Source organism: Cherax quadricarinatus, chromosome 96, assembly GCF_038502225.1.
Source record: "Cherax quadricarinatus isolate ZL_2023a chromosome 96, ASM3850222v1, whole genome shotgun sequence".
NCBI lineage: Eukaryota > Metazoa > Arthropoda > Malacostraca > Decapoda > Parastacidae > Cherax > Cherax quadricarinatus.
Window position 1 is genome coordinate 4,121,123 of NC_091387.1, and position 27,669 is coordinate 4,148,791.

General features: G+C 51.1%; 1 protein-coding gene across 1 annotated transcript; it reads left to right on the forward strand.

The window, feature by feature from the left end:
• LOC128701731 (uncharacterized) lies at window positions 1-27,663 on the forward strand. The gene is made up of 2 exons (XM_053795619.2): window positions 1-774; window positions 23,323-27,663. Exon 2 carries the CDS (start codon window positions 24,130-24,132, stop codon window positions 26,857-26,859), a length of 2,730 nt encoding a protein of 909 aa, XP_053651594.2. The 5' UTR covers window positions 1-774; window positions 23,323-24,129; the 3' UTR covers window positions 26,860-27,663.
• Window positions 27,664-27,669: the final 6 nt, after the last annotated feature.

Below are 27,669 nucleotides of genomic sequence, written 5' to 3' on the forward strand. Positions count from 1 at the left end.
CAGTACTGTACCTTGTGGAACACTGGGAGCCAGTACTGTACCTTGTGGAACACTGGGACCCAGTACTGTACCTTGTGGAACACTGGTAGCCAGTACTGTACCTTGTGGAACACTGGTAGCCAGTACTGTACCTTGTAGAACACTGGTAGCCAGTACTGTACCTTGTGGAACACTGGTAGCCAGTACTGTGCCTTGTGGAACACTGGTAGCCAGTACTGTACCTTGTGGAACACTGGTAGCCAGTACTGTACCTTGTGGAACACTTGGAGCCAGTACTGTACCTTGTAGAACACTGGTAGCCAGTACTGTACCTTGTGGAACACTGGTAGCCAGTACTGTGCCTTGTGGAACACTGGTAGCCAGTACTGTACCTTGTGGAACAGCTTTTCACTGTGGTCACTTCTGTCTTGACTGTATTTACATATTGTTATTGCTTCGACTCCTTTTTCTCGTATTTCTTCTGCTTCTTCTCTTCATCCTCATTCTCTTTCTCACGTACCTCTTCCTCCCCATCGTCACAAACATGGTGTGGGTGTCAGCATCCTCCCCCCCTCGCCAGTATAACCTCCCCAGCCTCTGCTCCTCCACAGTCAGTGTGCCACAGATGTGTTGTGGTGCTGTTGTTATTGTTGGGGTGCTGGTAGGGGAGGGGTGCCTTGGGTGTGGTGGGGGTGTGGGGGTGCGGACAAGTAGCCGCAGACAGCGCAGGGAGACAGTCTTCCGTGAATGTGGTCTGCCGCAAGAAGGTGTCCCGCAGCTTGTCTGCTTACTCTGGTATATATCCTGCCAGTACCTGGAGTATATACCAGGAGGGTGTTCCGGGGATCAACTAGTGGTTACTTGTGGGATATATTTGGTACTTGTTGTTGGTGGAGGGAGTGCCAATATTCTGGCACTCGTGTGTGTTGTTGTTATGGTGTTGACGACCCTTTTGCAAATAATTCTGACTGACCCATTTTTTGGGGTTATCATGAGTATTTTACACACGTTACTCTGGTATGTAAATATCGCGAACAAGCGATACAAGAGACAAAACAACCCCAGGGGGAGTTGAGTGATAGCTCTAGGCCTTTCCTGTTGCAATCAACACATCAGGGTTAGCAATGTTGCAGAGAGGAGGTGGTTCCAGCACATACGATCACAGGGAGCGCCTTTGCTGGCACCTCCTCCTAAAGCTCCTCATGTGTTGATTGCAACACAAAAGGCCTAGAGCTATCGTTCAACTCCCCCCCCCCCGTGGTTGTTTTGGATGTTGTATGTATGATAATTATACTTACGTGTACCTGTTCTTAAATAAACTTAATTGGGGCATCGGGCGAGATAATGACTTGTGTGGAATGATTTGGGCAGTGCCACTGTGTGTAGGCAGGCAGGAAAGTGTCGTTCATTGCTTCCTGTAGTGACAGTGCCTTCTCTAGTGCCTCTAGTAACAGTGCTTCCTGTAGTAACAGTGCCTTCTCTAGTGCTTCTAGTAACAGAATCTTCTTTAGTGCTAATAACAGTGCTTCCTGCAGTGACAGTGCCTTCTCTAGTGCCTCTAGTAACAGTGCTTCCTGTAGTGACAGTGCCTTCTCTAGTGACAGTGCATCCTATAGTGACAGTGCCTTTTCTAGTGCCTCTAGTAACAGTGCTTCCTGCAGTGACAGTGCCTTCTCTAGTGCCTCTAGTAACAGTGCTTCCTGTAGTGACAGTGCCTTCTCTAGTGCCTCTAGTGACAGTGCATCCTATAGTGACAGTGTCTTCTCTAGTGCCTCTAGTAACAGTGCTTCCTGTAGTGACAGTGCCTTCTCTAGTGCCTCTAGTGACAGTGCATCCTGTAGTGACAGTGCCTTCTCTAGTGCCTCTAGTAACAGTGCTTCCTGTAGTGACAGTGCCTTCTCTAGTGCCTCTAATAACAGTGCTTCCTGTAGTGACAGTGCCTTCTCTAGTGCCTCTAGTAACAGTGCTTCCTGTGGTGACGGTGCCTTCTCTAGTGCCTCTAGTAACAGTGCTTCCTGTAGTGACAGTGCCTTCTCTAGTGCCTCTAGTGACAGTGCATCCTGTAGTGACAGTGCCTTCTCTAGTGCCTCTAGTAACAGTGCTTCCTGTAGTGACAGTGCCTTCTCTAGTGCCTCTAATAACAGTGCTTCCTGTAGTGACAGTGCCTTCTCTAGTGCCTCTAGTAACAGTGCTTCCTGTGGTGACGGTGCCTTCTCTAGTGCCTCTAGTAACAGTGCTTCCTGTAGTAGCAGTGCTTCCAGTAGTGACAGTGCCTTCTCTAGTGCCTCTAGTAGCAGTGCTTCCTGTACTAACAGTGCCTTCTCTAGTGCTTCTAGTAACAGTGCTTCCTGTGGTGACGGTGCCTTCTCTAGTGCGTCTAGTAACAGTGCTTCCTGTAGTAACAGTGCCTTCTCTAATGCGTCTAGTAATAGTGCTTCCTGTAGTGACAGTGCCTTCTCTAATGTCTCTAGTAACAGTGCTTCCTGTAGTGACAGTGCCTTGCGGTGAAATACATAAGTTTGCATGTGAAATTCACGCCCCCACACACGCCCACACACACGCCAACACACACGCCCACACACACACACACCCAGACACTTGCTTCTTGGGTTCCATAAGAGAGTAAGCAGTGTTGGTGTGAGTTACTGTGAACGCCTGAGTAAACGTGAATGAGATGTGTGGGTGTATTGACGATTGCTAGAATGTTTGGTGAATGTTCCCTGGTAGTGGTGGTAGTGGTGTGTAGTGGTGGTAGTGGTGTGCAGTGGTGGCAGTGGTGGTAGTGGTGGTAGTGGTGGTAGTGGTGGTAGTGGTGGCAGTGGTGGTAGTGGTGGTAGTGGTGTGCAGTGGTGGCAGTGGTGGTAGTGGTGTGTAGTGGTGGTAGTGGTGTGCAGTGGTGGCAGTGGTGGTAGTGGTGGTAGTGGTGTGTAGTGGTGGTAGTGGTGTGCAGTGGTGGCAGTGGTGGTAGTGGTGGTAGTGGTGTGTAGTGGTGGTAGTGGTGGTAGTGGTGTGTAGTGGTGGTAGTGGTGTGTAGTGGTGGTAGTGGTGTGTAGTGGTGGTAGTGGTGTGCAGTGGTGGCAGTGGTGGTAGTGGTGGTAGTGGTGGTAGTGGTGTGCAGTGGTGGCAGTGGTGGTAGTGGTGGTAGTGGTGTGTAGTGGTGGTAGTGGTGTGCAGTGGTGGCAGTGGTGGTAGTGGTGGTAGTGGTGGTAGTGGTGGTAGTGGTGTGTAGTGGTGGTAGTGGTGTGCAGTGGTGGCAGTGGTGGTAGTGGTGGTAGTGGTGTGTAGTGGTGGTAGTGGTGTGTAGTGGTAGTGGTGTGCAGTGGTGGTAGTGGTGTGTAGTGGTGGTAGTGGTGGTAGTGGTGTGTAGTGGTGGTAGTGGTGGTAGTGGTGTGTAGTGGTGGTAGTGGTGTGTAGTGGTGGTAGTGGTGTGCAGTGGTGGCAGTGGTGGTAGTGGTGGTAGTGGTGGTAGTGGTGGTAGTGGTGTGTAGTGGTGGTAGTGGTGTGTAGTGGTGGTAGTGGTGTGCAGTGGTGGTAGTGGTGTGTAGTGGTGGTAGTGGTGTGTAGTGGTGGTAGTGGTGTGCAGTGGTGGTAGTGGTGTGTAGTGGTGGTAGTGGTGGTAGTGGTGGTAGTGGTGTGTAGTGGTGGTAGTGGTGTGTAGTGGTGGTAGTGGTGTGTAGTGGTGGTAGTGGTGTGTAGTGGTGGTAGTGGTGTGCAGTGGTGGCAGTGGTGGTAGTGGTGGTAGTGGTGGTAGTGGTGTGCAGTGGTGGCAGTGGTGGTAGTGGTGGTAGTGGTGTGCAGTGGTGGCAGTGGTGGTAGTGGTGGTAGTGGTGGTAGTGGTGGTAGTGGTGTGTAGTGGTGGTAGTGGTGTGCAGTGGTGGCAGTGGTGGTAGTGGTGGTAGTGGTGTGTAGTGGTGGTAGTGGTGTGTAGTGGTAGTGGTGTGCAGTGGTGGTAGTGGTGTGTAGTGGTGGTAGTGGTGGTAGTGGTGGTAGTGGTGGTAGTGGTGGTAGTGGTGGTAGTGGTGGTAGTGGTGTGTAGTGGTGGTAGTGGTGTGCAGTGGTGGCAGTGGTGGTAGTGGTGGTAGTGGTGTGTAGTGGTGGTAGTGGTGTGCAGTGGTGGCAGTGGTGGTAGTGGTGGTAGTGGTGGTAGTGGTGTGTAGTGGTGGTAGTGGTGGTAGTGGTGTGTAGTGGTGGGAGTGGTGGGCAGTGGTGGTAGTGGTGTGTAGTGGTGGTAGTGGTGTGTAGTGGTGGTAGTGGTGTGCAGTGGTGGTAGTGGTGGTAGGAGTGGTAGTGGTGGTAGTGGTAGTAGTGGTGGTAGTGGTGGTAGTAGTGGCAGTGGTGGTAGTGATGGTAGTGGTGTAGTGGTGGTAGTGGTGGTAGTGGTGGTAGTGGTGGTAGTGGTGGAAGTGATGGTAGTGGTGGTAGGAGTGGTAGTGGTGGTAGTGGTGGTAGTGGTAGTGGTGGTAGTGCTGGTAGTGGTGGTAGTGGTGGTAGTGGTGGTAGTGGTGCGCAGTGGTGGTAGTGGTGTGTAGTGGTGGTAGTGGTGGTAGTGGTGTGTAGTGGTGGTAGTGGTGGTAGTGGTGGTAGTGGTGGTAGTGGTGTGTAGTGGTGGTAGTGGTGATAGTGGTGATAGTGGTGGTAGTGGTGTGTAGTGGTGGTAGTGGTGTGCAGTGGTGGCAGTGGTGGTAGTGGTGGTAGTGGTGGTAGTGGTGTGTAGTGGTGGTAGTGGTGGTAGTGGTGTGTAGTGGTGGTAGTGGTGGTAGTGGTGGTAGTGGTGGTAGTGGTGGTAGTGGTGTATTGTGGTAGTGGTAGTGGTGGTGGTAGTGGTGGTAGTGGTGGTAGTGGTGTGTAGTGGTGGTAGTGGTGGTAGTGGTGGTAGTGGTGTGTAGTGGTGGTAGTGGTGGTAGTGGTGGTAGTGGTGGTAGTGGTGTGTAGTGGTGGTAGTGGTGGTAGTGGTGGTAGTGGTGGTAGTGGTGGTAGTGGTGGTAGTGGTGTGTAGTGGTGGTAGTGGTGGTAGTGGTGTGTAGTGGTGGTAGTGGTGTGTAGTGGTGGTAGTGGTGGTAGTGGTGTGTAGTGGTGGTAGTGGTGTAGTGGTGGTAGTGGTGGTAGTGGTGGTAGTGGTGGTAGTGGTGGTAGTGGTGGTAGTGGTGGTAGTGGTGGTAGTGATGGTAGTGGTGGTAGTGGTGGTAGTGGTGGTAGTGGTGTTAGTGGTGGTAGTGGTGGTAGTGGTGGTAGTGGTGGTAGTGGTGGTAGTGGTGGTAATGGTGGTAGTGGTGTTAGTGGTGGTATTGGTGGTAGTGGTGGTAGTGGTGGTAGTGGTGGTAGTGGTGGTAGTGGTGGTAGTGGTGGTAGTGGTGGTAGTGGTGGTAGTGGTGGTAATGGTGGTAGTGGTGGTAGTGGTGGTAGTGGTGGTAGTGGTGGTAGTGGTGGTAGTGGTGGTAGTGGTGGTAGTGGTGGTAGTGGTGGTAGCAGTGGTAGTAGTGGTGGTAGTAGTAGTGGTAGTAGTGGTGGTAGTAGTTGTGGTAGTAGTGGTAGTAGTGGTGATAGTAGTGGTAGTAGTGGCGGTGGTGGTAGTGGTGGTAGTGGTGGTAGTGGTGGTAGTGGTGTGTAGTGGTGGTAGTGGTGGTAGTGGTGGTAGTGGTGGTAATGGTGGTAGTGGTGGTAGTGGTGGTAGTGGTGGTAGTGGTGGTAGTGGTGGTAGTGGTGGTAGTGGTGGTAGTGGTGGTAGTGGTGGTAGTGGTGGTAGTGGTGGTAGTGGTGGTAGTGGTGGTAGTGGTGGTAGTGGTGGTAGTGGCTGGTAGTGGTGGTAGTGGCTGGTAGTGGTGGTAGTGGCTGGTAGTGGTGGTAGTGGCTGGTAGTGGTGGTAGTGGTGGTAGTAGCTGGTAGTGGTGGTAGTGGCTGGTAGTGGTGATAGTGGCTGGTAGTGGTGGCAGTGGCTGATAGTGGTGGTAGTTTCTGGTAGTGGTGGTAGTGGTGGTAGTGGCTGGTAGTGGTGGTAGTGGTGTGTAGTGGTGGTAGTGGTGTGTAGTGGTGGTAGTGGTGTGTAGTGGTGGTAGTGGTGTGTAGTGGTGGTAGTGGTGGTAGTGGTGGTAGTGGTGTGTAGTGGTGGTAGTGGTGTGTAGTGGTGGTAGTGTAGTGGTGGTAGTGGTGGTAGTGGTGTAGTAGTGGTGGTAGTGGTGTGTAGTGGTGGTAGTGGTGTGGTAGTGGTGGTAGTGGTGGTAGTGGTGGTGGTAGTGGTGGTAGTGTAGTGGTGTAGTGTGGTGGTAGTGGTGGTAGTGGTGGTAGTGGTGGTGTAGTGGTGGTAGTGGTGTGGTAGTGGTGGTAGTGGTGTGTAGTGGTGGTAGTGGTGTGTAGTGGTGGTAGTGGTGTGTAGTGGTGGTAGTGGTGTGTAGTGGTGGTAGTGGTGTGTAGTGGTGTGTAGTGGTGTGTAGTGGTGGCAGTGGTGTGTAGTGGTGGTAGTGGTGTGTAGTGGTGATAGTGGTGTGTAGTGGTGGTAGTGGTGGTAGTGGTGTGTAGTGGTGGTAGTGGTGTGTAGTGGTGGTAGTGGTGGTAGTGGTGTGTAGTGGTGGTAGTGGTGGTAGTGGTGTGTAGTGGTGGTAGTGGTGTGTAGTGGTGGTAGTGGTGGTAGTGGTGGTAGTGGTGGTAGTGGTGGTAGTGGTGGTAGTGGTGGTAGTGGTGGTAGTGGTGGTAGTGGTGGTAGTGGTGGTAGTGGTGGTAGTGGTGTGTAGTGGTGGTAGTGGTGGTAGTGGTGATAGTGGTGGTAGTGGTGGTAGTGGTGATAGTGGTGGTAGTGGTGGTAGTGGTGGTAGTGGTGTGTAGTGGTGGTAGTGGTGGTAGTGGTGGTAGTGGTGTGTAGTGGTGGTAGTGGTGGTAGTGGTGGTAGTGGTGTGTAGTGGTGGTAGTGGTGGTAGTGGTGTGTAGTGGTGGTAGTGGTGGTAGTGGTGTGTAGTGGTGGTAGTGGTGGTAGTGGTGTGTAGTGGTGGTAGTGGTGGTAGTGGTGTGTAGTGGTGGTAGTGGTGGTAGTGGTGGTAGTGGTGTGTAGTGGTGGTAGTGGTGGTAGTGGTGTGTAGTGGTGGTAGTGGTGTGTAGTGGTGTGTAGTGGTGGTAGTGGTGGTAGTGGTGGTAGTGGTGGTAGTGGTGTGTAGTGGTGGTAGTGGTGGTAGTGGTGGTAGTGGTGGTAGTGGTGGTAGTGGTGTGTAGTGGTGGTAGTGGTGGTAGTGGTGGTAGTGGTGGTAGTGGTGTGTAGTGGTGGTAGTGGTGTGTAGTGGTGGTAGTGGTGTGTAGTGGTGTGTAGTGGTGGTAGTGGTGGTAGTGGTGGTAGTGGTGGTAGTGGTGTGTAGTGGTGGTAGTGGTGGTAGTGGTGGTAGTGGTGGTAGTGGTGGTAGTGGTGTGTAGTGGTGGTAGTGGTGGTAGTGGTGGTAGTGGTGTGTAGTGGTGGTAGTGGTGTGTAGTGGTGGTAGTGGTGGTAGTGGTGGTAGTGGTGTGTAGTGGTGGTAGTGGTGTGTAGTGGTGGTAGTGGTGTGTAGTGGTGTGTAGTGGTGGTAGTGGTGGTAGTGGTGTGTAGTGGTGGTAGTGGTGTGTAGTGGTGGTAGTGGTGGTAGTGGTGGTAGTGGTGTGTAGTGGTGGTAGTGGTGTGTAGTGGTGGTAGTGGTGTGTAGTGGTGGTAGTGGTGTGTAGTGGTGGTAGTGGTGTGTAGTGGTGGTAGTGGTGTGTAGTGGTGTGCAGTGGTGTGTAGTGGTGGTAGTGGTGTGTAGTGGTGGTAGTGGTGTGTAGTGGTGGTAGTGGTGTGTAGTGGTGGTAGTGGTGGTAGTGGTGGTAGTGGTGGTAGTGGTGGTAGTGGTGGTAGTGGTGGTAGTGGTGGTAGTGGTGGTAGTGGTGGTAGTGGTGGTAGTGGTGGTAGTGGTGGTAGTGGTGGTGGTAGTGGTGGTGGTGGTGGTAGTGGTGGTAGTGGTGGTAGTGGTGGTAGTGGTGGTAGTGGTGGTAGTGGTGTGTAGTGGTGGTAGTGGTGTGTAGTGGTGGTAGTGGTGTGTAGTGGTGGTAGTGGTGGTAGTGGTGGTAGTGGTGTGTAGTGGTGGTAGTGGTGTGTAGTGGTGGTAGTGGTGTGTAGTGGTGGTAGTGGTGTGTAGTGGTGGTAGTGGTGGTAGTGGTGGTAGTGGTGGTAGTGGTGGTAGTGGTGGTAGTGGTGGTAGTGGTGGTAGTGGTGGTAGTGGTGGTAGTGGTGGTAGTGGTGGTAGTGGTGTGCAGTGGTGTGTAGTGGTGGTAGTGGTGGTAGTGGTGGTAGTGGTGTGTAGTGGTGGTAGTGGTGTGTAGTGGTGTGTAGTGGTGGTAGTGGTGGTAGTGGTGGTAGTGGTGGTAGTGGTGGTAGTGGTGGTAGTGGTGTGCAGTGGTGGTAGTGGTGGTAGTGGTGGTAGTGGTGGTAGTGGTGTGTAGTGGTGGTAGTGGTGTGTAGTGGTGGTAGTGGTGGTAGTGGTGGTAGTGGTGGTAGTGGTGGTAGTGGTGGTAGTGGTGGTAGTGGTGGTAGTGGTGGTAGTGGTGGTAGTGGTGGTAGTGGTGGTAGTGGTGGTAGTGGTGGTAGTGGTGGTAGTGGTGGTAGTGGTGTGTAGTGGTGGTAGTGGTGGTAGTGGTGGTAGTGGTGGTAGTGGTGGTAGTGGTGGTAGTGGTGGTAGTGGTGGTAGTGGTGGTAGTGGTGGTAGTGGTGGTAGTGGTGGTAGTGGTGGTAGTGGTGGTAGTGGTGGTAGTGGTGGTAGTGGTGGTAGTGGTGGTAGTGGTGGTAGTGGTGGTAGTGGTGGTAGTGGTGGTAGTGGTGGTAGTGGTGGTAGTGGTGGTAGTGGTGGTAGTGGTGGTAGTGGTGGTAGTGGTGGTAGTGGTGGTAGTGGTGGTAGTGGTGGTAGTGGTGGTAGTGGTGGTAGTGGTGGTAGTGGTGGTAGTGGTGGTAGTGGTGGTAGTGGTGGTAGTGGTGGTAGTGGTGGTAGTGGTGGTAGTGGTGGTAGTGGTGGTAGTGGTGGTAGTGGTGGTAGTGGTGGTAGTGGTGGTAGTGGTGGTAGTGGTGGTAGTGGTGGTAGTGGTGGTAGTGGTGGTAGTGGTGGTAGTGGTGGTAGTGGTGGTAGTGGTGGTAGTGGTGGTAGTGGTGGTAGTGGTGGTAGTGGTGGTAGTGGTGGCAGTGGTGGTAGTGGTAGTAGTGGTGGTGTAGTGGTGGTAGTGGTAGTAGTGGTGGTAGTGGTGGTAGTGGTGGTAGTGGTAGTAGTGGTGGTAGTGGTAGTAATGGTGGTGGTAGTGGTGGAGGTGGTTAGTGGTGGTAGTGGTGGTAGTGGTGGTAATGGTGGTAGTGGCTGATAGTGGTGATAGTGGCTGGTAGTAGTGGTAGTGGCTAGTAGTGGCTGGTAGTGGCTGGTAGTGGTGGTAGTGGCTGGTAGTGGTGGTAGTGGCTGGTAGTGGTTGTAGCAGTGGTAGTGGCTGGTAGTCGTGGTAGTGATGGTAGTGGCTGGTAGTGGTGGTAGTAGTGGTAGTGGTGTGTAGTGGTGTAGTGGTGTGTAGTGGTGGTAGTGGTGGTAGTGGTGGTAGTGGTGGTAGTGGTGGTAGTGGTGGTAGTGGTGGTAGTGGTGGTAGTGGTGGTAGTGGTGGTAGAGGTGGTAGTGGTGGTAGTGGTGGTAGTGGTGGTAGTGGTGGTAGTGGTGGTAGTGGTGGTAGGGGTGGTAGAGGTGGTAGGGGTGGTAGTGGTGGTAGTGGTGGTAGTGGCTTGTAGCCGTGTGGCTGTGGTAGTGGCTGGTAGTGGTGGTAGTGGTGGTAGTGGTGGTAGTGGTGGTAGTGGTGGTAGTGGTGGTAGTGGTGGTAGTGGTGGTAGTGGTGGTAGTGGTGGTAGTGGTGGTAGTGGTGGTAGTGGTGGTAGTGGTGGTAGTGGTGGTAGTGGTGGTAGTGGTGGTAGTGGTGGTAGTGGTGTGTAGTGGTGGTAGTGGTGGTAGTGGTGGTAGTGGTGGTAGTGGTGGTAGTGGTGGTAGTGGTGGTAGTGGTGGTAGTGGTGGTAGTGGTGGTAGTGGTGGTAGTGGTGGTAGTGGTGGTAGTGGTGGTAGTGGTGGTAGTGGTGGTAGTGGTGGTAGTGGTGGTAGTGGTGTGTAGTGGTGGTAGTGGTGGTAGTGGTGGTAGTGGTGGTAGTGGTGGTAGTGGTGGTAGTGGTGGTAGTGGTGGTAGTGGTGGTAGTGGTGGTAGTGGTGGTAGTGGTGTGTAGTGGTGTGCAGTGGTGTGTAGTGGTGGTAGTGGTGGTAGTGGTGGTAGTGGTGGTAGTGGTGGTAGTGGTGGTAGTGGTGGTAGTGGTGGTAGTGGTGGTAGTGGTGGTAGTGGTGGTAGTGGTGGTAGTGGTGGTAGTGGTGGTAGTTGCTGTGATCACTCTCCGTATCACGCTTTTTACTTAGTAAGTAGGTACCTAGGTGTCAGTCACCTTACACCTGCTGTCACTGTTCACCTAACAGTAAGTAGGTACCTGGGTGTTAGTCACCGTGCACCTGCTGTCACTGTTCACCTAACAGTAAGTAGGTACCTAGGTGTCAGTCACCATACACCTGCTGTCACTGTTCACCTAACAGTAAGTAGGTGCTGACATTGGTAGGATACGCTAGTGTTGACATGCATTGTAGGATACGAGTGTAGACATGCATTCTTTGTTAATTAATAGGGTTTAAAGCCTATCTGCAACACGAGGGTCATTAAGGCTGCATGTCACCTGTTCACCACATGTCATTAATACTCTAATTACAAGTATGGCTCTAGGAATTAAACTCTAAGTGTATATACACTGAAATATATATATATATATATATATATATATATATATATATATATATATATATATATATATATATATATATATATATATATATATATATATATATCCGTGTGTATATGCAGTGTTGTTGTCTGTGTATTCTCGTCAAGATACGCTCATTAGAATATACATAGTATACAATTGTTGACACTCTTGAGTGCCACTTAGATCATTTTTCACTTTCCACTGCCTGGCAACATGCACGACTCTGATGGCACTGTGCCACGTTTCTCTGTGTTGACACCACGAGGCTATACCCTGTGTTGACAACACTAGGCTATATCCTGTGTTGACAACACTAGGCTATATCCTGTGTTGACACCACCAGGCTATACCCTGTGTTGACAACACCAGGCTATATCCTGTGTTGACAACACCAGGCTATACCCTGTGTTGACAACACCAGGCTATACGCTGTGTTGACACCATCAGGCTATACCCTGTGTTGACAACACCAGGCTATATCCTGTGTTGACACCACCAGGCTGTACCCTGTGTTGACACCATCAGGCTATATCCTGTGTTGACAACACCAGGCTATACCCTGTGTTGACAACACCAGGCTATATCCTGTGTTGACAACACCAGGCTATATCCTGTGTTGACACCACCAGGCTATATCCTGTGTTGACACCACCAGGCTATATCCTGTGTTGACAACACCAGGCTATATCCTGTGTTGACACCACCAGGCTATACCCTGTGTTGACACCATCAGGCTATACCCTGTGTTGACAACACCAGGCTATATCCTGTGTTGACACCACCAGGCTATATCCTGTGTTGACAACACCAGGCTATATCCTGTGTTGACACCACCAGGCTATATCCTGTGTTGACACCACCAGGCTATATCCTGTGTTAGGCTATATCCTGTGTTGACAACACCAGGCTATATCCTGTGTTGACACCACCAGGCTATACCCTGTGTTGACACCATCAGGCTATACCCTGTGTTGACAACACCAGGCTATATTCTGTGTTGACACCACCAGGCTATATCCTGTGTTGACAACACCAGGCTATATCCTGTGTTGACACCATCAGGCTATATCCTGTGTTGACAACACCAGGCTATATCCTGTGTTGACACCAGGCTATATCCTGTGTTGACACCACCAGGCTATATCCTGTGTTGACAACACCAGGCTATATCCTGTGTTGACACCACCAGGCTATACCCTGTGTTGACACCATCAGGCTATACCCTGTGTTGACAACACCAGGCTATATCCTGTGTTGACACCACCAGGCTATATCCTGTGTTGACAACACCAGGCTATATCCTGTGTTGACAACACCAGGCTATACCCTGTGTTGAACACCAGGCTATATCCTGTGTTGACACCATCAGGCTATACCCTGTGTTGACAACACCAGGCTATATCCTGTGTTGACACCACCAGGCTATATCCTGTGTTGACACCACCAGGCTATATCCTGTGTTGACAACACCAGGCTATACCCTGTGTTGACAACACCAGGCTATATCCTGTGTTGACACCACCAGGCTATACCCTGTGTTGACACCATCAGGCTATACCCTGTGTTGACAACACCAGGCTATATCCTGTGTTGACACCACCAGGCTATACCCTGTGTTGACACCACCAGGCTATACCCTGTGTTGACAACTACACGAATACCACCTGGTGGTTCACACTTACACTCGCTCACTCATTTGACCATAAACAGAAATATTAATCTCAATCTTAAAATAATGAATCCTGTGATACTCCAATACTGAAACTATGTACTGTGCCAAAACAAAAGCATTCACATTGCTAAACTCACAAACTAGTATTTAGTCACTTAGCCATAATACCAACTTACCTCATAATTTGTAATATTTTACAATTAAGAATAAAACTAAGTATGCCCGAAATGCCTAGCCATGCTAAGCGTTCTTGTGGTACACTCTGTAATCACAATTTTACTACATGTAAACCACACAATAACCAAATTTCTGTAAACTCAGCATTGTAATCCTTATAGAGAATAAACTTTTGAATTTGAATTTGAATTTGAAACACCAGGCTATACCCTGTGTTGACAACACCATGTTATATCCTGTGTTGACAACACCATGCTATATCCTGTGTTGACAACACCAGGCTATATCCTGTGTTGACAACACCAGGCTATATCCTGTGTTGACAACACCAGGCTATATCCTGTGTTGACAACACCAGGCTATATCCTGTGTTGACAACAGCAGGCTATACCCTGTGTTGACACCACCAGGCTATACCCTGTGTTGACACCAGGCTATATCCTGTGTTGACACCACCAGGCTATACCCTGTGTTGACAACACAGGACAACAACAGGTCTTCACAGAGCTAAGTACACGTCACCACTGAGCTAAGTACACGTCACCACTGAGCTAAGTACACGTCACCACTGAGCTAAGTACACGTCACCACTGAGCTAAGTACACGTCACCACTGAGCTAAGTACACGTCACCACTCCATAGCTGTTTGTCTCTCCGTTCATGACGTGAGGGTGGTGATGGAGAGTGTGGGGTTACAGTGGCTGGGTTGGTAGGTTAACTACGCATAACTTGTCTACCAGATGGTTGAGTATGACCCTCGTGGCACCAGTGCCAGGAGAATTACTCTCGTGGCACAAATGCCAGGAGAATTACTCGTGGCACCAGTGCCAGAAGAATTACTCTTGTGGCACAAGTGCCAGGGGTTTATTTTGCACTTCCTGCCATGTTTCCCACTCCAGTATGTTGTTATGGCAGTGTGTAGATGTGGGACGAAAGCAGGGAGGTGTCAGAGCCATTTGCTTTACTGTTCTTGACTCGTAAGAAGGAACACTGCAGCAGGTCTATTGATCCATGCGAGGCAGGTCCAATTCTCCTACCGGTTTAAGCCAATGCCCTAAGCTAGTCAGGTCAGGTCACATTCACTTAAGGAAGGAGCACAGCGTCTGACCTAGTAGCACAAGCTAGTCAGGTCCAACTCACACCCACCCACACCCACTCATATATTTTCAAACCCATCTTTAAAACTAAAACCTATCTTTAAAACTAGACACCTTGATAACACACATGAGCCCTTGAAGAATTAGACACATGTGCAACATATGGTCATCTTTACTGTGTAGATGTTTCGCCCACCAGTGGCGTTGTCAGTACTATATAAGGACGTACTGTGAAGACTAGAAATCTGTACAAAATATAGTTTGTAGATGAATGGTTCAGAGAACCGACATGTTGTTAAATTAGACACATGTGCAACTCTTGGGTAGCTTTATTGAGGAAACGTTTCGCCACACAGTGGCTTCATCAGTCCATACAAAGGAGAATCTTGAAGAACAGGAGGAGAATGAGGTAATCAGTCCCTCAACCTTGAGTCGATGTGGTCAGTCCATCAATCTTGTATAGAATACGGCATACGTGCTGAGAAGGAGCTTATAAACCGTTGGCAGGAGAGGTGCAGAAGTCATAGGTCGTGTAACATTTGCTCAATGTTGAAGTAGGTCGTGCCCAAGAATTAGGCAAGCGAAGAATTCCCATTGCCTCTCATGATGTCATCCAGACGGCTAACAATATCCTCCATCCCAGCCCCAGGAAAGCAAACTCTCTGTCTCCTACTCCTGTCCTTCAAGCAGAACGCCCTATCCATATACCTAACTTGGCTATCCCCAACAACAACAATATTCTTACCTTCCTTAATGTCTTTCGTCGTGACGTTCCCAGTAGTCGACTCACATTCGTCGGGTAGCACTGAGAATGTATTAGATGTTTCCACAACAGTTTCCACGGCAGTCTCTTCTTCATCGTTTCTACCTTTCCATTCGTCTTCTTGATCGTCAACTTCGTTCCCTGCTGTCCAGCCACTGACCAGTTTCCCTTCTTGACCTGAGGACTCAAAACAGGAGGACTATTACGAATCTTCTTGTTTTCCTCGGTCAGTCGCCGAATTTCCATCTTCGCCATCCTCAATTCTTCCTTAAGCTGTTGGTAAAGTTGCTCGATGGAATAGTCTGGAAAGTGATGTAGTGGAGACAGGATCCATACATAGCTTTAAGAAGAGGTATGATAAAACTCATGGAGTGGGATGCCTGATCTTTGAACGGGTCATTTTAACCCCGCGTCAGGAGAAACCTGTCAAATTATCAGCAGCGCTGACGAGGCTGCCGTAGAGGTCCTGACAATTTAAGAGTGTCTTAAGACTAGGCTAAGTATTCCTGATATTTTAGAGTGTCTTAAGACCTGGTTTTGAGGAGGTGTGTGTGTGTGAGGTCGCCATTCTTCTCTTAATGACCAGGGAGACGGCAGGCCTACATTCCTGGCAGGCTTAAAATATGCCTGACTCGAGAGCATATATCGAGTGTGGCATGCCGGAGTCGAGCAGCAATTGCAGCAGCAGTAACAGCAGCAGTAACAGCAGCAGTTGCAGCAGCAGTTGCAGCAGCAGTAACAGCAGCAGTAACAGCAGCAGTAACAGCAGCAGTAACAGTAGCAGTTGCAGCAGCAGTTGCAGCAGCAGTTGCAGCAGCAGTAACAGCAGCAGTAACAGCAGCAGTAACAGCAGCAGTTGCAGCAGCAGTTGCAGCAGCAGTTGCAGCAGCAGTTGCAGCAGCAGGAACAGCAGCAGTAACAGCAACATTAGGAGCAGTAACAGTAGCAGTTGCAGCAGCAGTTGCAGCAGCAGTAACAGCAGCAGTAACAGCAGCAGTAACAGCAGCAGTTGCAGCAGCAGTTGCAGCAGCAGTTGCAGCAGCAGTTGCAGCAGCAGTAACAGCAGCAGTAACAGCAGCAGTTGCAGCAGCAGTTGCAGCAGCAGTAACAGCAGCAGTAACAGCAGCAGTTGCAGCAGCAGTTGCAGCAGCAGTTGCAGCAGCAGTAACAGCAGCAGTAACAGCAGCAGTAACAGCAGCAGTAACAGCAGCAGTTGCAGCAGCAGTTGCAGCAGCAGTTGCAGCAGCAGTAACAGCAGCAGTAACAGCAGCAGTTGCAGCAGCAGTTGCAGCAGCAGTTGCAGCAGCAGTAACAGCAGCAGTAACAGCAGCAGTAACAGCAGCAGTAACAGCAGCAGTTGCAGCAGCAGTTGCAGCAGCAGTTGCAGCAGCAGTAACAGCAGCAGTAACAGCAGCAGTAACAGCAGCAGTAACAGCAGCAGTTGCAGCAGCAGTTGCAGCAGCAGGAACAGCAGCAGTAACAGCAACATTAGGAGCAGTAACAGTAGTAGTTGCAGCAGTAACAGTAGTTGCAGCAGTAGTAGTTAGTAGCAGCAGCAGCAACAGCAGTGGTGAGGTAAAGATGGTGTGTTCAGTCCCTCAGCCTTGTAGTAGTAGTTTTGAGGTGGTCAGTCCCTCAGCCTTGAAGGAGTAGAGGAGAGCCTTTGGGCTTTCATCAGTAATTAATTTGTGTTGCAAGTATATTTAGGATATTTGATGATTTTTTCTGTACCGTAGCTGGGTTGGTAGCGCACTTAGCTTACACATTGAGGTCCGTGGTTCGATCCCCGGTACGGGTGGAAACATTAAGACGTGTTTCCTTTAGACACCTGCTGTCCATGTTCACCTAGCAGTAAAATAGGTACCTGGGAGTTAGTGGACTGGTGTGGGTGGCATCCTGGGTGTTAGTGGACTGGTGTGGGTCACATCCTGGGTGTTAGTGGACTGGTGTGGGTGGCATCCTGGGTGTTAGTGGACTGGTGTGGGTGGCATCCTGGATGTTAGTGGACTGGTGTGGGTGGCATCCTGGGTGTTAGTGGACTGGTGTGGGTGGCATCCTGGGTGTTAGTAGACTGGTGTGGGTGGCATCCTGGGTGTTAGTGGACTGGTGTGGGTGGCATCCTGGGTGTTAGTGGACTGGTGTGGGTGGCATCCTGGGTGTTAGTGGACCGGTGTGGGTGGCATCCTGGGTGTTAGTGGACTGGTGTGGGTGGCATCCTGGGTGTTAGTGGACTGGTGTGGGTGGCATCCTGGGTGTTAGTGGACTGGTGTGGGTCACATCCTGGGTGTTAGTGGACTGGTGTGGGTGGCATCCTGGGTGTTAGTGGACTGGTGTGGGTGGCATCCTGGATGTTAGTGGACTGGTGTGGGTGGCATCCTGGGTGTTAGTGGACTGGTGTGGGTGGCATCCTGGGTGTTAGTAGACTGGTGTGGGTGGCATCCTGGGTGTTAGTGGACTGGTGTGGGTGGCATCCTGGGTGTTAGTGGACTGGTGTGGGTGGCATCCTGGGTGTTAGTGGACCGGTGTGGGTGGCATCCTGGGTGTTAGTGGACTGGTGTGGGTGGCATCCTGGGTGTTAGTGGACTGGTGTGGGTGGCATCCTGGGTGTTAGTGGACTGGTGTGGGTGGCATCCTGGGTGTTAGTGGACTGGTGTGGGTGGCATCCTGGGTGTTAGTGGACTGGTGTGGGTGGCATCCTGGGTGTTAGTGGACTGGTGTGGGTGGCATCCTGGGTGTTAGTGGACCGGTGTGGGTGGCATCCTGGGTGTTAGTGGACTGGTGTGGGTGGCATCCTCGGTGTTAGTGGACTGGTGTGGGTGGCATCCTGGGTGTTAGTGGACTGGTGTGGGTGGCATCCTGGGTGTTAGTGGACTGGTGTGGGTGGCATCCTGGGTGTTAGTGGACTGGTGTAGGTGGCATCCTGGGTGTTAGTGGACTGGTGTGGGTGACATCCTGGGTGTTAGTGGACTGGTGTGGGTGGCATCCTGGGTGTTAGTGGACTGGTGAGGGTGGCATCCTGGGTGTTAGTGGACTGCTGTGGGTGGCATCCTGGGTGTTAGTGGACTGGTGTGGGTGGCATCCTGGGTGTTAGTAGACTGGTGTGGGTGTCATCCTGGGTGTTAGTGGACTGGTGTGGGTGGCATCCTGGGTGTTAGTGGACTGGTGTGGGTGTTAGTGGACTGGTGTGGGTGGCATCCTGGGTGTTAGTGGACTGGTGTGGGTGACATACTGGGTGTTAGTGGACTGGTGTGGGTGGCATCCTGGGTGTTAGTGGACTGGTGAGGGTGGCATCCTGGGTGTTAGTGGACTGGTGTGCGTGGCATCCTGGGTGTTAGTGGACTGGTGTGGGTGGCATCCTGGGTGTTAGTGGACTGGTGAGGGTGGCATCCTGGGTGTTAGTGGACTGGTGTGGGTGGCATCCTGGGTGTTAGTGGACTGGTGTGGGTGGCATCCTGGGTGTTAGTGGACTGGTGTGGGTGTCATCCTGGGTGTTAGTGGACTGGTGTGGGTGGCATCCTGGGTGTTAGTGGACTGGTGTGGGTGGCATCCTGGGTGTTAGTGGACTGGTGTGGGTGGCATCCTGGGTGTTAGTGGACTGGTGTGGGTCACATCCTGGGTGTTAGTGGACTGGTGTGGGTGGCATTCTGGGTGTTACTGGACTGGTGTGGGTGGCATCCTGGGTGTTAGTGGACCGGTGTGGGTCACATCCTGGGTGTTAGTGGACTGGTGTGGGTGGCATCCTGGGTGTTAGTGGACTGGTGTGGGTGGCATCCTGGGTGTTAGTGGACTGGTGTGGGTGGCATCCTGGGTGTTAGTGGACCGGTGTGGGTCACATCCTGGGTGTTAGTGGACTGGTGTGGGTGGCATCCTGGGTGTTAGTGGACTGGTGTGGGTCACATCCTGGGTGTTAGTGGACTGGTGTGGGTCACATCCTGGGTGTTAGTGGACTGGTGTGGGTCACATCCTGGGTGTTAGTGGACTGGTGTGGGTGGCATCCTGGGTGTTAGTGGACTGGTGTGGGTGGCATCCTGGGTGTTAGTGGACTGGTGTGTGTGGCATCCTGGGTGTTAGTGGACTGGTGTGGGTGGCATCCTGGGTGTTAGTGGACTGGTGTGGGTGACATCCTGGGTGTTAGTGTACTGGTGTGGATGGCATCCTGGGTGTTAGTGGACTGGTGTGGGTCACATCCTGGGTGTTAGTGGACTGGTGTGGGTGGCATCCTGGGTGTTAGTGGACTGGTGTGGGTGGCATCCTGGGTGTTAGTGGACTGGTGTGGGTGGCATCCTGGGTGTTAGTGGACTGGTGTGGGTGGCATCCTGGGTGTTAGTGGACTGGTGTGGGTGGCATCCTGGGTGTTAGTGGACTGGTGTGGGTGACATCCTGGGTGTTAGTGTACTGGTGTGGATGGCATCCTGGGTGTTAGTGGACTGGTGTGGGTCACATCCTGGGTGTTAGTGGACTGGTGTGGGTCACATCCTGGGTGTTAGTGGACTGGTGTGGGTGGCATCCTGGGTGTTAGTGGACTGGTGTGGGTCACATCCTGGGTGTTAGTGGACTGGTGTGGGTCACATCCTGGGTGTTAGTGGACTGGTGTGGGTGGCATCCTGGGTGGTAGTGGACTGGTGTGGGTGGCATCCTGGGTGTTAGTGGACTGGTGTGCGTCACATCCTGGGTGTTAGTGGACTGGTGTGGGTGGCATGCTGGGTGTTAGTGGACTGGTGTGGGTGGCATCCTGGGTGTTAGTGGACTGGTGTGGGTCACATCCTGGGTGTTAGTGGACTGGTGTGGGTGGCATCCTGGGTGTTAGTGGACTGGTGTGGGTCACATCCTGGGTGTTAGTGGACTGGTGTGGGTGGCATCCTGGGTGTTAGTGGACTGGTGTGCGTCACATCCTGGGTGTTAGTGGACTGGTGTGGGTGCCATCCTGGGTGTTAGTGGACTGGTGTGGGTGGCATCCTGGGTGTTAGTGGACTGGTGTGGGTCACATCCTGGGTGTTAGTGGACTGGTGTGGGTGGCATCCTGGGTGTTAGTGGACTGGTGTGGGTCACATCCTGGTTGTTAGTGGACTGGTGTGGATGGCATCCTGGGTGTTAGTGGGCTGGTGTGCGTCACATCCTGGGTGTTAGTGGACTGGTGTGGATGGCATCCTGGGTGTTAGTGGACTGGTGTGCGTCACATCCTGGGTGTTAGTGGACTGGTGTGGGTCGCATCCTGGGTGTTAGTGGACTGGTGTCGGTGGCATCCTGGGTGTTAGTGGACTGGTGTGTGTCACATCCTGGGTGTTAGTGGACTGGTGTGGATGGCATCCTGGGTGTTAGTGGACTGGTGTGCGTCACATCCTGGGTGTTAGTGGACTGGTGTGGATGGCATCCTGGGTGTTAGTGGACTGGTGTGTGTCACATCCTGGGTGTTAGTGGACTGGTGTGGGTCGCATCCTGGGTGTTAGTGGACTGGTGTGGGTGGCATCCTGGGTGTTAGTGGACTGGTGTGGATGGCATCCTGGGTGTTAGTGGACTGGTGTGGGTCACATCCTGGGTGTTAGTGGACTGGTGTGGGTCACATCCTGGGTGTTAGCGGACTGGTGTGGGTGGCATCCTGGGTGTTAGTGGACTGGTGTGGATGGCATCCTGGGTGTTAGTGGACTGGTGTGGGTCACATCCTGGGTGTTAGTGGACTGGTGTGGGTCACATCCTGGGTGTTAGTGGACTGGTGTGGGTGGCATCCTGGGTGTTATTGGACTGGTGTGGGTGGCATCCTGGGTACTAGTGGACTGGTGTGCGTCACATCCTGGGTGTTAGTGGACTGGTGTGGGTGGCATCCTGGGTGTTAGTGGACTGGTGTGGGTGGCATCCTGGGTGTTAGTGGACTGGTGTGGGTGGCATCCTGGGTGTTAGTGGACTGGTGTGGGTGGCATCCTGGGTGTTAGTGGACTGGTGTGGGTGGCATCCTGGGTGTTAGTGGACTGGTGTGGGTCACATCCTGGGTGTTAGTGGACTGGTGTGGGTGGCATCCTGGGTGTTAGTGGACTGGTGTGGGTGGCATCCTGGGTGTTAGTGGACTGGTGTGGGTGGCATCCTGGGTGTTAGTGGACTGGTGTGGGTGGCATCCTGGGTGTTAGTGGACTGGTGTGGGTGGCATCCTGGGTGTTAGTGGACTGGTGTGGGTGGCATCCTGGGTGTTAGTGGACTGGTGTGGGTGGCATCCTGGGACAAAACTGACCTAATTTGCGGGAAATGCTCAGCATAACAAGGGACTTTCTATATAGTAGTATGTCACTGATGTCAGCTGTGATCTGTATACCTTGTACATGCAGAAATAAAGATTATTATTATTATTATTATTATTATTATTATTATTATTATTGTAAATAAAACTAACCACATACTTTGCATATACTTTGTATAACTTTGTTGTAAATAAATAAATAAATAAATATATGTATATATATATATATATATATATATATATATATATATTATATATATATATATATATATATATATATATATATATTTTTCAACAAGTCGGTCGTCTCCCACCGAGGCAGGGTGACCCAAAAAAGAAAGAAAATCCCCAAAAAGAAAATACTTTCATCATCATTCAACACTTTCACCACACTCACACATTATCACTGTTTTTGCAGAGGTGCTCAGAATACAACAGTTTAGAAGCATATACGTATAAAGACACAACATATCCCTCCAAACTGCCAATATCCCAAACCCCTCCTTTAAAGTGCAGGCACTGTACTTCCCATTTCCAGGACTCAAGTCCGACTATATGAAAATAACCGGTTTCCCTGAATCCCTTCACTAAATATTACCCTGCTCACACTCCAACAGATCGTCAGGTCCCAAGTACCATTCGTCTCCATTCACTCCTATCAAACACGCTCACGCACGCTTGCTGGAAGTCCAATCCCCTTGCCCACAAAACCTCCTTTACCCCCTCTCTCCAACCCTTTCGAGGACGACCCCTACCCCTCCTTCCTTCCCCTATAGATTTACATGCTTTCCATGTCATTCTACTTTGATCCATTCTCTCTAAATGACCAAACCACCTCAACAACCCCTCTTCTGCCCTCTGACTAATACTTTTATTAACTCCACACCTTCTCCTAATTTCCACACTCCGAATTTTCTGCATAATATACATATATATATATATATATATACATATATATATATATACATATATATATATATACATATATATATATATATATATGTATATATATATATAAATATATATATTTGCTTACGTATGTTAGTTTACATCTCATTTCTTTGTTTGCTTGACTTGTGGTTGTGTAGTTTCTATACCCAGTCCTGAAACTGTGTTGTTGGTCAGTGTATATTGGAGGTTAGCGTGACTTGTGACATTGATGGTACACTGCTGCCAGTGTGTGTTTGTGTGTACTCACCTAGTTGTACTCACCTAGTTGAGGTTGCGGGGGTCGAGTCCGAGCTCCTGGCCCCGCCTCTTCACTGATCGCTACTAGGTCACTCTCCCCGAGCCGTGAGCTTTATCATACCTCTGCTTAAAGCTATGTATGGATCCTGCCTCCACTACATCGCTTCCCAAACTATTCCACTTACTGACTACTCTGTGGCTGAAGAAATACTTCCTAACATCCCTGTGATTCATCTGTGTCTTCAGCTTCCAACTGTGTCCCCTTGTTACTGTGTCCAATCTCTGGAACATCCTGTCTTTGTCCACCTTGTCAATTCCCCTCAGTATTTTGTATGTCGTTACCATGTCCCCCCTATCTCTCCTGTCCTCCAGTGTCGTCAGGTTGATTTCCCTTAACCTCTCCTCGTAGGACATACCTCTTAGCTCTGGGACTAGTCTTGTTGCAAACCTTTGCACTTTCTCTAGTTTCTTTACGTGCTTGGCTAGGTGTGGGTTCCAAACTGGTGCCGCATACTCCAATATGGGCCTAACGTATACGGTGTACAGGGTCCTGAACGATTCCTTATTAAGATGTCGGAACGCTGTTCTGAGGTTTGCTAGGCGCCCATATGCTGCAGCAGTTATTTGGTTGATGTGCGCTTCAGGAGATGTGCCTGGTGTTATACTCACCCCAAGATCTTTTTCCTTGAGTGAGGTTTGTAGTCTCTGACCCCCTAGACTGTACTCTGTCTGCGGCCTTCTTTGCCCTTCCCCAATCTTCATGACTTTGCACTTGGTGGGATTGAACTCCAGGAGCCAATTGCTGGACCAGGTCTGCAGCCTGTCCAGATCCCTTTGTAGTTCTGCCTGGTCTTCGATCGAGTGTATTCTTCTCATCAACTTCACGTCATCTGCAAACAGGGACACCTCAGAGTCTATTCCTTCCGTCATGTCGTTCACAAATATCAGAAACAGCACTGGTCCTAGGACTGACCCCTGCGGGACCCCGCTGGTCACAGGTGCCCACTCTGACACCTCGCCACGTACCATGACTCGCTGCTGTCTTCCTGACAAGTATTCCCTTGTGTGTATGTGTGTGTGCACTCACCTATATGTTGTTGCAGGGGTCGATTCGCAGTTCCTGGTCCTGCCTCTTCACTAGTCGCTACTGGGTCCACTCTTTCCCTGCTCCATGAGCGTTATTGTACCTCTTCTTAAAGCCATGTATGTATGTCTGTGTGTGTGTATGTTTGCTTGTATGCGTGTTGAAGGGTGAGAGAGAGAGAGAGAGAGAGAGAGAGAGAGAGAGAGTGAGGGAGGGAGGGAGGGAGGGAGGGAGGGAAGGAGGGAAGGTAGGATGAACCACAGGGCCACCAGTAACTACCAGAGTGCCAGTGCCTCACTTAGTATCTTGATAACTGTGCCATTGCTTCTTATTTTCAGCTCTTTACAGGATAACTGACATTACGAGGCGTGTGTGCCAGGCGATAACTGGTCAAGTGCCTCCGAGTGCCAACAACACACGTAGCTCCTGAGTTGTAACTCAAGTGGTAGTGATGTGATTAGTGTTAAATTGAGGTGAAGGGATATAAAACCGTGTGGGTGAACGAGTTGTGGAGGCTGGAAATTTCGTTCAACACGGCTCTCTCGTTCAGCACGGATCTTTCGTTGAACACCGATAATTTGTTCAGCACGGATCTCGTTCAGCACGGATCTTTCGTTGAACACGGATAATTTGTTCAGCACGGATCTCGTTCAGCACGGATCTTTCGTTGAACATGGATAATTTGTTCAGCACGGATCTCGTTCAGCACGGATCTTTCGTTGAACACGGATAATTTGTTCAGCACGGATCTCGTTCAGCACGGATCTTTCGTTGAACATGGATAATTTGTTCAGCACGGATCTCGTTCAGCACGGATCTTTCGTTGAACACGGATAATTTGTTCAGCACGGATCCCGTTCAGCACGGATCTTTCGTTGAACACGGATAATTTGTTCAGCACGGATCTTCCGTTCAGCACGGATCTTCCGTTCAGCACAGAGGGAGACACACAGCACTAGTATGCTCTATTGCTGAACTAAGTGTGTGGTATGTATGATCTCCAGGAGTGCCACAAGGGTAGTGACACTATCAGCAAGTACCACAAGTAAAGTGACACCCTCGTCAGCAGTGTCACAGGTATTGTGGCACCTTCAGGAGTGCCAGAGACTAGTGACACCTTCGGGAGGAGTGGATAACCTGTTACCATGCGTTCTGCGGAAGACAGTGCAGATGATGAGTTTGTTTTCGTGGGCAAGAATACAGGGGCAAGAACGTACCCTCCTCACCCCACACCCACCACCCGTCATACCTGCCCACACACCCGCCTTAACCAGCCCATTCCCACCAGCCTTGAGCTGGTATCGGTGCCCTCAGTGCCACGCACCTGGCCCATCTCCTGCAGTGCCACCAGCACCCGGGCTAAGGTGACCCCACTGCCACCTGAACTGATAGAACTACTGCCACCTCACCTGAGGGAGAACACAGTTCCTGACTACTCCACCTTCAGTACTTCTGCGGAGGTATTGCCCGAGAGACCTCCCCTGCCTGCCTCCTACTGCCCGGGTGACTACTGCAACCTGGATGATCCTTCCACTCCTACCACTCCTCACAACTACGATTACTTGTCGCAGCTCATGACCTCAGATGACCTTAGTGCTCTCACCTCCACCCACAACCAAGTGCATGGTGGCAGGACCACGTGTGTCTCCTCTGCGAGACCATGTGTATCTAATACTTTCGGTAACTACACCACTGCCTCCCATACTGCTGCCGCTGCTTTAGCATTCAGTGACGCTGGTAACACTAGAAGTCTTCCTGGAGAGGCATCAGGGACAGGCCACAATGGGCGGTCCGTACAGCCTCCTTCACCCAAATTCACTCGAACTTCCTGCAGCAGCACCAGCAGTGCTGCTACTCACACAGTCCCAGCCTCACCCCTCCCTCGGGTCTCCTATACTGCCGTCTTGGCTAGTGACGGAGAAAGGGCCTCCATGTTCCGACGTCTGGAGGCACTAACTCCAACACATTCGCCTTTACTCAACAATTTCAGGGCGGCCAACGGTCACAACATGGGAGCATTTCAGTCTGATATCTCGAATATAGAGGAGGGGCCTCATACTCACCATGTTGCCACTACACATACCACCATTACTCCAGTAAACCAAGCCAAACCCAGCCCGGGAACTAAACCTTCGTACACATCCAGACAGAGAGAAGCCCCAGTAGCAAAGAATGAATTGTCAGGAAGTGCAAAGAGAGAGGGGAGTGGTGGTGTAAGGGACTACAAGAGCAGTGTGGGATGCTTTCCTACCACCTACTCTCCTGTCCCTCCCACCACCACAACACTATCTCCCTCGTACACCCACCCACCAATCCTCTCTTACGCTCACCAACCAGTCCTTTCCTCTGCACCTGTGTCAACATCCTCTCATGTACACACTGGACAAGTATCTGGTCGTCCCACACACACGTGGAGTGCCACACCACCCTCTAGTCCAGAGATGAGGCGAGCATGGAATGTATTGGGCGTACCTGTGAGGAATGGAGGTCCAGCTGGTAGAACTTCACAGCTTGGTCGAAGCCCGTCACCAGCCGGTCACAGCCCGTCACCAGCTGGTCACAGCCCGTCACCAGCTCGTCATAGTCCGCCACCAGCTTGTCACAGTCCGTCACCAGCTCGTTACAGTCAATCACCATCTCGTCACAGCCCGTCACCAGCTGGTCACAGCCTGTCACCAGCTGGTCACAGTATGTCACCTAGCCGGGGGAGTCGACCAGGACCCGAGGTTACTGCATCTCATTCGGAGGCTGACACTATTTATGATAACTTGGTCGTGCGTCACCCACCCCTGGCTGCTCCCAGTGGGCGGGCTGCACCCACTGCCAGTGTCACGCCTACCATAACTCCCCACCCACACACTGCCAGTGTGCCACCCACCGTCACCAACCACCCACAAACCACTGCTTCAACTTACCTCAAAGCAAACCACGCTTCACCGCCTCGGGTGGTCGCCTGTTCACCATTACTAGGCAAGCCGCCCTCTCCGCCCATGCAACGAAGGGCCTCCCGCTCTCCCACACCCACAATAGCGTGGAAGCCATCCAACAGCCCTCATTGTGTACCATATTACCCCCCTCCGGAACCACAATATGGCGGGTATTGGGTACCTATGTGGGGCTCGTCTCCTCAGCTGTTTCAGTCAGGGGGTGGGCATGTGTACCCAGCTTATGTTTACAGTGGGCCACCCAGAGCGGTGTTGGTTGAGGGTCGAAGTCAGAGTTGTGATCGCCTTCCTGCTCGCCCCTCCTCGCCTTCTTCTCCACGTAATGGTAGACGGTCAGCGTCGCCATGGCGAGGAGGTTCAGCCTCTCCTGTGGGACTCCCGCCCCCCACGCCAGACAGTGGCCGCCCTCCACGCCCTAGACGACCTCCTCACAGGAAATCCAAGACAGTGGAGGTGGGTTGTTTAGGGCTGCTGGCTCACCCACCCTCCAACACAGCCATGCCAGTTGTGGTGGCTGACCACACACCAGTACCTCAACACAGTGTAACCTTCCTCTCCTCGCCTACCTCAAGAATACCTTCCAACCAGCTGTACATAAAGACTCTTGACCATCATAACACACCAGCCTATCATGGGCACATTAACCCAAGGCTGCAACGTGTCCCGCACATATCTACAATTCCAGAACAGAATGGCACACCTGGGAACGAAAGCGACGTTATTAAGCCAAGAACAGGACAAGCATCTTCACCAGTCACTCAAGCCTTGATAGATCTTCCCATAAGTACGTCATTGTACAGTTCCTCACCCCTGTCTTCACCCTTACCCGTGTTTGTCAAACAAGAGCACGCAGAGTCCTCAAGACACAAGGTAACGTACAAGTCTTCCTTCTACAAATGCATGAAAAATTTCCTAAAGCCGATTCAGTAGTTTCCGCTGCATCTTGCATGAATGCCATTTTCTATGAGACAAGCCAGCACTTAAGAGAACGTGGCTCCGCCTCCCAGTTCATGGGTAACAATCTTATTTATAACAGCTAATGCATTAAACCTATTATAATGTATGATAAGTAAAGTAATTACGAATGTTCATGTAGTATTTGGCAGGGACTATAAACATATTAGTTATGAAGATAATGCTGGCAACGCATGTACAAGTATATACATGTACTACATTACGTAATGTGTTTACGATAGATCTGCGAGTGACACGTGAGGTGTGGTGTTGACCAGCTGGGGGCTGTCTTGTTGTGAACTCTTGTGATTGCTGTTACCACAGGTGGAGTAACAGCACTAGAGGTGGTCACACTTGCAGAGGTGTGGTGGTCACACTTGTAGAGGTGGTGGTCACATTTGTAGGCCGTCCCCTCCACTCCGGTCCAAAGCTAGGAGTGATCCAGTGTGGCCAGGGGTTACCCAGTGTGGCCAGAGGTGACCCAATGTGGCCAGGGGTGACCAAGTGTGAAGTTCATTTCTTGGTGGAGTTGAAAGTGAAGATGTACCTTCCTTGTAGATGGATTAGACACATGTGCAACATCTGGGTATCTTTATTGTAGACGTTTCGCCATCCAGTGGCTTTATCAATACAAATTCCAGGACATAATTGGAAGACAGTAGAACTATATATAGTCTACCAGATAGAGACTATCGCACTTCTACATCGAGTAGTACACACGGAAATCACTCCCAAGGAAAGCAAAAGACTTAGCAGGAGATGCAACATTCCCCCCAGTGAAAAGCA